The sequence below is a fragment of the Trachymyrmex cornetzi genome, unplaced genomic scaffold (genome assembly GCF_001594075.2).
Source record: "Trachymyrmex cornetzi isolate Tcor2-1 unplaced genomic scaffold, Tcor1.1 scaffold83, whole genome shotgun sequence".
Classification (NCBI taxonomy): Eukaryota; Metazoa; Arthropoda; class Insecta; order Hymenoptera; family Formicidae; genus Trachymyrmex; species Trachymyrmex cornetzi.
Genome location: NW_017300169.1, coordinates 4,129,580 through 4,141,973, shown reverse-complemented (window position 1 = coordinate 4,141,973; position 12,394 = coordinate 4,129,580). Strand labels below are relative to the sequence as shown.

Below are 12,394 nucleotides of genomic sequence, written 5' to 3'. Positions count from 1 at the left end.
TTGCTGCCGAATGTTCCCATTCTTTGTACTAAATGAATCTTTAACGAATAGTCGATACGTCATTTATTTTTTGCTGACTCGACCTGATGACTTACGTTTACTACGGTAATAAGCGAACTGTTTTCGCATCGATGAAGAATCCAAAGCGTAGCTTTACAAAATATACAGTAAATTTAAATAACATTATAGTGAAACAACGATTGTGAATAAATATCAAAAGATAATAGTTTACAATTTCTATGCTCTATTGCTCCGAGTTCTATTCTCACTGTGTAAATCGCCAGATTGTGCACAATACGCAGCGATTTGATTCAATTTTATTAGTTTGATTTTTTATTTATTTAAATCACGTAATTTTACTCTTTTCATAGAACATGAAAATTTGAAAAGGAATAATAACAATTTAAATTAAACAAATATCGGTTGAAACAAAGAAAAAAAATTTATTCTTCAAATGAATGTTAGACTAAAAAATTCATTTCAAGAGAGAGAGAGAGAGAGAGAGAGAGAGAGAGAGAACAAAGTAATTAATCTATAATTTAAAAAGTCTAAAGAAAAATATATATTAAATATGTTTATACATAATTAATAATCTTTATTAATTTACATTGATAATCTTAATTGCGATCTGATATATTGCATTTGATTTCTGTTACTTATTATATGTATAGTAATGAAAGCGTAGGTTCATTGTCAAATTACAATTCAAATATAACGACATTTTAATCCAGCCAAATTATTAAAATTATTTTATGCAATGCCAAAACATGTCTATGAAGTTATAAATATACATACCATTTTCATCTGTAATTATTATTTTCATATACTATTTATTCTCGTTAAGTTCTAATTTGCATATTAGTTATAAATGTTTCAATTGTTGTATACGGAAGTGTAATCTGGTACAATCTAATCTTAGTTTCAAATATAGATTGTATTAAGTGTATATTTATGTATTTCGAATGCGATCGGTTTATAAAGATATACAAAGTTATAAGTCTTGTGTATATTAGTAAATTGTTATAAGATTATAGCGATATTAGTACTATAAACAAAAATCTTTCGGGGTTATTAAGTTACAATGTGTCCTTTAACAGATTTATATATTCTGACAATATCCACTACTTCACATAAATTACTGCTAAATTATATGGCGCTTTGTCTACCACCTTTAACGACTAATATATATAAGAGGGATGGTCTGAAGGAAAGCAGAGTAAGTTTAATGTTAAAATCGCCCAACTGTTAATATGTAAATCGTTCATAACTAAATTATTATTGTTGTACATTCAAAATGACGCAAACGTTGTCGAAACATATGTGTGTATTTTAAATATTAAAGTTAATATTTTTGGCTCGTAGTCCTTTTTATAATTGTATTATTTTAAATATACATTATTCATTAACACATCGCGTTAATCGTGCGTTAACATTTTGCACTGCCAATTTTGATTTTGGCATTGAGCTTATAATAGATGTATTATTTTAATACTTTACCTTAATTTTTTTACAATGTTAATATGTAACTCACATTGTTTCTTTAATACTTTAAATACTTAAAATTAATACAATCATTTTAATGAGATCTTTCAAAATTTTACGCGTCACCCATATTAGCATCATGAATAATGAGATATTTTCGGATAGAGATTTTGTTAAATGCAAGGGAGAATGTTTGAATATATAAAAAAATAAATATAATAATAGCAATTTATTTTTAAAAATAATGTCATTATTTATATTTATCATTTGTTTAAATTATCTGCTTAAGGAAGATGAATCCTTAAAAAATGTATAAGATTCGTGTCAATCCAAAAAACCATCAAAATTAATTACTTTTTATTGATATCGCATTTAAAATATAAACTCAAAGTTGAGTTTTTCCGCTGCCTACACTTCGTTCTCATTACACAAAAACTCATTCAACTACTGAATTACTTCCTCTGAAAGCGGTAATATATTTCTATATGATTTTACAACTTGGGAAAATTTATAAAATATTTTTTGGCAGTATTTTGCGATATTTTGTTCGCAATATAATTGGGACATTTGACGTGTTTGTTGGAACAGTGAACATGCATTCCGAAACCCGAGACTGTCCCTCCAAAATCGAGACATCGCGTCGGTCGCATTTAGTCATCATAGGTGACATGGCAGTCAAAATGTTAAAATCCATTTGACGGTAAAGAATATTTCAATGTGATTTTCTGTTATAAAGCATTAAAAATTTAAGTTTGTTATTTGTTTTTATTAAGTGTATTTGTTTTTTTTTTTATCAAATATCTTGTTGAGCAAAATAAGTCGGTTGATGTGCAGTTCTTGGCACTCGTTTTGCTGCGTACACAAAATCGCTATTCTACCACTTATGCAATCGCGACTCGAGTAAGCGGATAGGCATCGTTATTGTGGCATTATTCTCCGAGATTCTCCGGTGCAACAAATACGAGAAGCTTTATCAAATCTATGTGACTAGCTATAACTCCAATTCGTAGACATATTAAGGCGATGGTTAATTAAAAAATGGATACATCCAATTTATACATTCGATTACACAAAATAGATAAATCCTAAATAAATTTGAGTAAAAATTACAAAGTTTATAGACTCCTTAAATCAATACAATAATAATAGCAATAATTAACAAGGCCTTTGGAGTCAACGCTGGATTTTATATTGCCCAAAACTAAATAACATTCATTAAACTAAATCATTAACTTATGTACGTTTCGGCTTACTATTTTAGCCATCTTCAGCAATAAAAATTATCGCTTATCGCACTATAAAATCTGTCGAACTGCGTCTCGCACAATCGTAGTTCCGACTTCCAAATATGCAATCGCAGTGGAAATGTGGTGAGATACAACCATCTTCAACATAGTCCAATGTTGTGCCAACCAGTTGCTTAGCTGAGTGGAGTAGATAGTGGAACTCAAGCTGATAATAGCAACGAGAATTTTTGAAAAATAGATATTGATTTGTTTAATTAGTGTATGTTAGTCTAAAACTCACCCCATCTCCAACAACGATCACAAGTGGATCCAAGCATCGTCAATTCATTACAACCATTTAAATATTACAATGTCAACGTTAGATTGAAAAATAATTTAAGTAACTCAAAAGAAAGATATGTTCGTTCTGATGTGGTCTCTTGTTACTCGTTAAATACAAAGAAAGACGTGTCGCACGAACAAAGCATATCGGTCAATGATAAAAATAAACATATTATAACTTATTGAGAATTTCTATGTATCCATGATTTAATCCAGCGTTGACTCCAAAGGCCTTGTTAATTATTGCTATTAGATAAATCCTATCTATCTATTTTACTTATCATTCGACTTATTTAACTTGAACACTCGAGACTGAATTGTAAACATTGAATTATAAACTTTCTGAATTATAAACACTGAGAAAAAAAATTGTTCGTTTGATTAAATTAATTTAGTTCATTTTGTTAGAGAATATATGTATTTAAATCGAACATATTATATTTGACTTAAATACATACATTCTCCGACGAAAGAAATAAAGACGAACTAAATTAATTTAGTCAAATGAACAATTTTTTTTGTCGGTATAAAAGAGTACCATTTAGAGTCGGACAAGATTCACACTACAAAGTAATGTTAAGTAACACTACGCGTGCCCACCGAGAATAACTCTTGGCGATTACTTTATTTTTATCCGTGCCAAGCATTTTAGAAACTCCAATAGCCGATGTGAGAAAGAATCTCCCCCGAAGGGCTTTGCGTTTATTAATAACTATCGGAGGCAAGTTGCAAAAATGGCACTGACATTCTAGAAAGAAGTCGACTAGAAGCCTCAATCGTATCTACTCTAACTTCAAAGATGCATACGGCTGTAGAACGTCGCAAAAAGATCCCCGTCGTATCTTTTTGTAAAACGGCAGTAACACGAGATCACGTTTCTCGTTCTTTTCTGTCCCTGATCGCTACATCATTTACTGTATCGTTACATATTTAAACTGGCATTACGATTTACGATTGAAGATAACGGTTGTGCGATGTCAAACATCTTTCCACGATATTTACGGATTTTTAAAGAAGGACGTGACCTGGACAAAATCAAATATAGGAATTTGCCAGGTATATAAAATAAAAAACGATGTTCCAAACAATTTATTTAGGTCAATTATTTTGATTGTAAAGAAAAACAATTTCGATGTAATACCAAAATAAATCACTCTCCGGAATTATTTTTTATTTAGGTTAATTGTTTCGGATAAAATAACGAATAATATATTTCCATCTCTAGTCTGTGAAAATAGATTAACGTGTTGCAAAGTGCAATTTAATGTTAACGTAATTGAAATAAATATTTGTTTCAAAAAGTATTCCTTAAAGGGATTCTTTTAGCGTACAGATGAGATAAGAATCTATTTACAAAAAACATAAGGAAGTGGCCTCCTTCGATTTGGATAAGCTTTTAATTTGTAGTCCAAATCAAAATAAGGAGCACGAAACAAAAATACATGTTTTTTATTTATATAGACTACAATATATTAAGTTAAAGAAAATAGACGGTAGGCTCGTTAATTTGCAAAAATACTACATAAAAACTATCAAAATCGTGCAATTGGGTGTTAATTTTAATACATTAATTTTTAATATTTAAAATTTTAATATTTAAAATCATATATAGATATCTTCATGACTTTTATGTCATATTATTGAATTGATAGTCTAGTTTTAACATGACTTTTTACATTCAAATATTATTTCTTTAATATGTAAAAGCTTGCATTATTATTATTTTTTCTTATTATTAATTTATGAATTGATAGAGACTCTGTGTTAGTCGAAACGTTTTCACTTTTGTATATGATTTTAAGTATTAAAAGTTAATGCATTAATTTAACACTCAAAACATAAAACATAAAAACCCACCAAATTAAAAAAAGGGTAATTTCCTATATTAAAAGTCGTGTAAATTGTAGATAAATTCTTCTCGATACGTTATTGAAATATTAGTCGTACGGTTTAATTTCATTAAAAAATTTTATCTGCTTTATTATTATTTAAACATACAACTTTTCTACGTTTTCGAAATGATTACTGTTTGCAGAAGTGCCTGACGACTCTGGACCTGACGTCTTTAGGAGTTGGCTCCTGCGTCGGGACAGGGATGTACCTTGTCGCAGGAATGGTGGCGCGCAGCGTTGCCGGACCTGGTGTCGTCTTCTCATTCATTATCGCAGCCATTGCTTCCATTTTTTCCGGTAAGTATCATATTTTTCTGAAAAGGGATAAGAAAAAGAAGAACTGCTTTTCTCTCGCCATGAGGATCATTAGGCGAGATAGCACGATAACACGAAAGCAAGAGCGCCGTGCGGATCGATTATGATATTGTAGCATCTTTGCTATAGATACTCGAAAAATGCCATGCATTCGCGTTCATTTCGAACGACTTACAAAGAAAGAACCGTTTTACTGAAGTACCTAAATATTTAACTAGATACGGATCTGAAAATAATTTGGTTGGACCAAAATATAATTTTGTTTAATCAAAATAATTATGTAGAACGCTTGAACGTTGATGGCATTTGCTGCGTTCAGCAGAAAAAAACTAATCAGTTAGCGTTTGGTGATTCTCGAGGTGATTCTTTAATATGATTGATTCCTACACTTAGATCCAGCAAAGAACTAAGCTCTAGCTGATTAGTTTTCTTTGTTGTGAACACAGACACAGTCAATGTTGCAAACAGTTTTAATATGATAGTTTTAATGTATAGTTTTAATGTTATAGTAATCAGTTTAAACGGTCTACATAATTATTTTGATGATCAAAACAAAATTATTTTCAGGTATCTAGCCAAATTTTTAGATACTTCAGCAAACCGTTCTTTCCTTGAATTTATATCGTCTAATACCAGTGTTATAAATGGACTTATTGGTCAAGATCGATTGTGTTGTCTAAACCAGCGTCGCGAATTTAATCGTTCGACATTATTTAAGATCTCTTTCACATCAAAGTCGCTCCTTGCGATCGTAGTCGCGGGTTGCACCTTCCTCATGCGATCCTACCGTGATTCTACCGCGTTATTACGCGGTACTTGTATATATATATATATATATATATATATATGTATGTATCTGTACGGGGCGCCGACTTTGCATGGTCCACGCGAGCGGAATATGAAAGTAGGGATTTATTTTTGTTGCGATTCACAATCCCACCAAAGAAACGCGAGAGAAGGGATAAGAACTAGAGTGGAAGTGGCCTTTAACCGTTGGCGCTAGGATTTCCGACTATTTTTAAGGACGATCAATTTAACGATGGACAAGCACGTGTATGTCGACCGTATTATGTGGGTGTGATGTCAATGCTTCGACGAGGGCGGCCCGACGAGGACGGCCGCGAACGAATAATACTCCTAACTAGACACAATGATGTATGAGTCGTATGACAGTTGCGAATAAGTAAATGTTTGATCGGAAGATCACTATCCGAGTATATACGTCCGAATATTTATCTAATTCTCATGTATGCACGGAAGAATGGTTTTGCTGAACTGTCAAAAAATTTAGCTAAATACAGATCTGAAAATTATACTGTTTTAGATCATCAAAATAATTATATAGGATGTTTAAACTGATTGCTAGAATGTTAAAACTTTTTGCAACATGTTCAAACGTCCTACTGACTATTTTGACGGTCCAACAAAATTATTTTCAGATCTGTATCTAGCTAAGTTTTTAGATATACTTTAGCAAAACCGTTCTTTCCGTGTATATATCTTCATCTTCTTCACTCACAATCAGTTTTGACATAGGATTGTAATTAAATGACATGAGCGCATACACGTGCGAGTTATAATGATAATTGAAATTGTACTTATCCTCGAGCAGTCAAACTGTCCGAAAGATGCATAAATGAAACGTTTGCATGCACTAAATTATCACTACATACAGCTCATACGATCAAGCGACGAGAGAACTACTCGCGAGGTAAATTCCTTTATAAAATATGCATTACATATCTCGCATGATTGCTGTTGTACAACGAGGCGATGATTCCCGTTGGAAGATTTCCTTGCTGGAAAGCTCAGACAATTTCGGCAGCGCGATAAGTCAGGCATCTTTCTCGCTCGCAGTAGAAGGAATTTGTAGTCCACGGTGTGGCCGCAGATAAGAAGCTTATTCTACAAAATATGAATTTCGGTGGCGGAATATATGATACGGAAAATTTTTCCACGGTCGATATATGTAGACGTATCACGTACGAATTTGTCCACTCCACAACGCCACGAGTAGATTCAAATTACGCGTATAAGCGCAATTCTGCAGAATCTCGTGCAAATATCTTTAATGTTCAATATCACTGAAGAGAATCGAATTGAAGTAAAAGAAATCGCATATTTCGTAAACGGATAACTTGAGTAGGGGAGAGTACATAGAAAGGATGGTTTTACTGAAATATCTAAAAGTTCAGCTAGATACCTATAGATTTGATAATGATTTTTGTATTAAAATAATTATGCAGGACGCTCAAACGGGTTGATAGAATGTCAAAATTTTTTGCAGTATTGTTTGTCATGCTTAAAATTGCTATGTAATTATTTAGATTGTTCAACAAAATGATTTCCTGATCTGTAGATATCTAGCTAAATTTATAGATAATTCAACAAAATCGTTCTTTTCTTGTAGAGAACATGAGGTGAATATGAACGATATTATTGCAGTATATTGAAGTAATGATAATCTCTTATTTCACATACCCAGCGATAGTCTAATACATATACTCTCACAATGTAATACACGTAACCATAGAATGCATACGCTATTTAAAATAACTTACATTGTAATAATCATTGCATGTGTTTTCGATGTTTTTTATTTAAAGGAGAGCAACTACTACGAATACTAAGAGAAAAATTAATTAAAGCCGATATTTATCAATTACAGAAGACTTTATTTAAAGGTTATTTGGCTTCAAACTGCAATAATTAACATTTATATATTTATAATTCGTATTATTAATATATATTATAATATTAAACAGAAAGACGAAACTCGTTTGACATTGCTCCTGTATGCGGCTGATAATTCCAAAAGACAAAGGGTTTGTATTTTAAATCAATTAATAAAAATAGTTTATACTGATAATGTATGAATTAATTATTGTATTTTAAAGCCAAATAACTGGAATATCTTCTTTGAATAAAGATTCCTACAATTGTTAATTAATCGTTAATTTTATTTAACTTTTCCTTTGGATGTTTGCAGTTTCCGCAGTGGACGATTTAATTCTCTGCTGCACTAAGAAAAAAATATAGTCAATTTTAATAAATATTTAGTTCAATACTGCCAACTAAATATTTACTTACAGTAAATAAATATATGTTTAGTAAAAAAAATGATTGTCAAATCAAATTAACATTTCTTTGTATCAAATAAATATATCTTTATATTTAATAAATATTTTTTTTCAGTGCGGCCAAATTTTGGACCGGGTTTTGTAATCGATATTATTGTAAATTCTGGTAGATCAATTTTAATCTATAAAAAATACAATAAATAAAGTGCAATCCGACTTCTATGATAATAAAAATTCGTTATTAAAGTTTTCAAATGTGAAAAAATTTTTCAGATTTGCATGTACTATTCAAATTAATATGAATCTGTACTAAAACTTAATGACCCGGGTTGCTGGAAGATGCAAAATTTCATATGACCAACGGAAAATTAGAAATTATTTACAATTACAATTACAATTGCAGTTATACATACAGTTACAGTATATTCATATACGAAAATTGTTTTTTTTTTACAACAGGATATTTTAATACATAAAACCTTCCTTTTATTCTTGCGTAGAGACTCTTTTAGAAATCAGACACCAGCGGGACAATTAAAAACCATGTCCGGAGTTGACGCGCGAATAGTTTACTTTAACTATATAGAAGAGGTACTTTACATTTACTTTGCAGGTACTGTTACAGGCGTAAGTGCTGCATTGCGACGTGTTAGTTTACCGTTACGAGTACTTTAACGTTCGACACCGAGCTCCGTTCGTCGTATCGATAACATCTCGCTGGTTCGACTGTCCCAAATATCGATATCGCGCGACTCGTGCGAAGCAACCGCGGAAAATACCCGACAAACGAAATTTACGATTCATCGTGCGATATGAGGCTCTAAACGTACCGTCGCGCGTCGTGGTCGTAAACTGTCCCGTGCGTGTTGCAGCTTGCAGGCGCGATGTTCGCCCGGCTGTGAAATTTCGAGCATGCCATGGTTTCTACTGATACGGAAGCGATGAATGGACCGAACGTGTCTCAATCAGTCTTGTTTTGCTCGCGCCTGTTTCACCGAACCCTTTATCGTCTGTAATTTCGCTGCGGTTTGCGTCCTTGTGATGCAATCAGTTACGCTATTCGTCGCTTTGTTGAATCGCGTCAGTATTGCGTTTGTACGAAGAGAGCGAGAAAGATACCACTCTGATCCTTATAGGTAGAATTTCTTTTAACTTTGCAGAAAGACCGATTAATTCAAATTTATTTTAATCGATGCCATTACCTTACAAAAAGGTAAAAAAATGACAAAGGACAAAATATACAGATAAATTTCTCGATTTCTGTAAGTTAAAAGTAGGGAGGTTTAATTACATTATAAATGTTCGTATTTTTAATTGACATTATAATTGAATATACACGTAAATGGTTTTTTATAATTATCATTGTTCTACCGTAATCTTTTATAACCATGGAAAGATATCAATTATCAGATATATCCTTTACAAAACTCTAATACTGGCCAATTTAATAGAAGACTAGAAGACCGTATTTAATTATTTATTTTAAATATTAAAAACACTATCGTTTACTATTTCTAATACTCCAAATAAGTGTAATTAATTAGTTTTTCAATAATAAATCGAAATATTAAATTGGCCAGTATTAGATTTCTGTATACTGGAAAAGAATGATATTGTATCAACATATTATGTTAATTGAAAATAATCTTATTGACTTAACAACAACAAATTAATGAAACATAAAATTTCATTAAATCAAGAGCATATTTGTGTTTCATTAATAGTGTTATTGCGCGCGCGCGTGTGTGTATGTGTGACTCAACAACATTATTTTTAATTAAAATAGTACTATTATATGACACATTATTTTTTTTAAGTAAAATTAAGATGTTAAATGGAAAGCACATGCGAGAAAGAAATGCGTTACATCTCGATCGTTACCTCGTTTGATCGCGGCCGCGTTTTCGGTAATTATCGATTTAGTGGAGTAATGCTGTAATTAGTGTGGATACTCAGAGATCGATGCAGCGCGCGAATTAATGATAGGATTAAAGCTAGGACATGGTGAGTCGCGGCGTGTTGTTTAATTAATTCGTTGCGTTGCTAATAGGAGAATGTTGCTATAGAGATGCTCTATCGGCGGATACATAACATAGTATAGCAATTATTGTTGACGTTACCGTAATCTCGGAATTATTGGATACCGAAGGCGACGCGTCGTGACTGCATCTTATTACGAGAAAAATTGGCTCAATCAGAAGCGAAGTACTCAAATTAAAGGCAGTCTAACGTGATCTCGTACAGTTTTCAATTTTCTGCGTCAAACTTTCTTTCTCAACAAACTTAGCTCTTAAATGCTTCACTATGAAAATAGTACACTGTATACATATCCAACTCAATTTGATTGCTTATAACTTTTATAAAAAAGAATATATTGTAAAAAAATTTTTTTTAATTGAAGCACCAGACATTCAGGGACATAATAGTATCAAGTGAATGTGTATGTATTTTTATTAACTTTTGTAGAACACAGTGTCATATTTTGAAACACTAAAACACTAGGAAATAATAAATTATAACAAAACTTTATTCAAGGAAAAATTGTAAGATTTTAAAAATAGATCTCTGTTCTCTAAAGATTAGTAAAAAAGTATAAATTATTAGTAAAAAAGTTACAAACAATTGGCAAAGTATTGGAAAAGCATTGGAAAAAAGTTGAGTGTGGAAAGGTGTTTAAGAGTTATTAATCATATTTGTCCTTCTATAGATATATCTTTTGTTATGTTCTCGTTCAACTATTATAATAGACATTCGAAAAGATAGGATTTCTCTTTCGATGTATGTCGTACATACACGTGATAGGCTTTACACTTCTCGTCGTTCGATAACCGCGAAAGTAGAGCCAAGACTTCTGCTTCCGCGAAGTTTCGTGCCGTCTTTTCTTTTCTTAGACTTGGCGGCACATTTTGTAATACCACGCGACATAAATGTCGAGTTTAGCATCAATGGATTCTTTAACATTGTCGTTGACTTCGTCGATATATAAATAGAAGTGATAGCGAGGGCGGTTGATGTCAAAGGTAACTTTGTCGTTCCACGTGGACGCGAAATCAGGACGTGAGGCAGTAATTCTACAGAACAAATTCTGTTTTGCGTAACACTATATTAAACACACATGAGTGAAAAAGGCCATATTCGGTGAAGATGATTCTTCGTGCTTAATAATAAGTACCTTTTATTTAGCGACACAAGTCGACAAAATGTTATTCTATCTTATTTTGCATTCCATGAATAACAAAAACAGAACTTGTGTTGACTTGTGTATTAAATGGAAGGCACCCAGTACACACAACTTCTTGTGTGTGTAAATTTATACAATTTCCAGTTTAAGTCAACTGTGCGCCAATTATTTATTGGCTTTAGAACACAGTTTCAATCCGAAACTATAGTAATATCACAATCAAAGATTTTACAAATACATTTTTTCAATTTTATAAATTACACGCCGATTCGGACTTGATTAAACTGGCAAGCAATTTAATGTTATTGCTGCAAATAAGCATCTTAGAAAGCTGTTAATAATTTGACGCAAATAAATATCGCAAAAACAGTAAATAATTTATTGCGAAAAATGTTACATATGAGGGGTTCAAATCCCCCAGCCGGGATTTGAACCCGGATCTCCTGTATTTCGTGCAGGCGTCTTCCTAATTCAACCGCCGGGGCTATTAATATCGTTGAACTGGACAGACAACATCCGTCTCTGACGATTATGAAAAGATGTAAGCGGATTATAGCGTTTATGTTAGCGTGCCGGTTGAGCATAGGGGATCTATCTTGCGATGTAATTCACGTTGAAAGGTTGAATCGGTTTAATCAGTCGATTACGGAAGCACGATGATAGTCGGTAGTGAAGGTAATATTCTGTCACGCCACAATGTGCAAGCGCATAATTCGTTTTAGGTAGCAACAGGAAAAAACAAATAAATCCAGAGCAACAAAATTATCGTGTTGCCACTGTGAAAATTCGTGAAATCTTTAATCGATCGTTATTTTCAAATCGCAATTTTTTCATGGGAAAAAAACATTCGACAAACTAAATCAACGCGCAGTTTAC

The 12,394-nt window shown here is 32.1% G+C and overlaps 1 protein-coding gene across 2 annotated transcripts in view; it reads left to right on the top strand.

The window, feature by feature from the left end:
• LOC108768910 (cationic amino acid transporter 2) overlaps nucleotides 1-12,394 on the top strand; it is a 102,212-nt gene that overhangs the window by 56,327 nt on the left and 33,491 nt on the right. For both annotated transcript variants that reach the window (XM_018519598.1, XM_018519597.1), the window contains exon 3: nucleotides 5,086-5,239. In XM_018519598.1, the coding sequence (XP_018375100.1) occupies nucleotides 5,086-5,239 (154 nt within the window). The remainder of the gene's footprint in view (nucleotides 1-5,085; nucleotides 5,240-12,394) is intronic.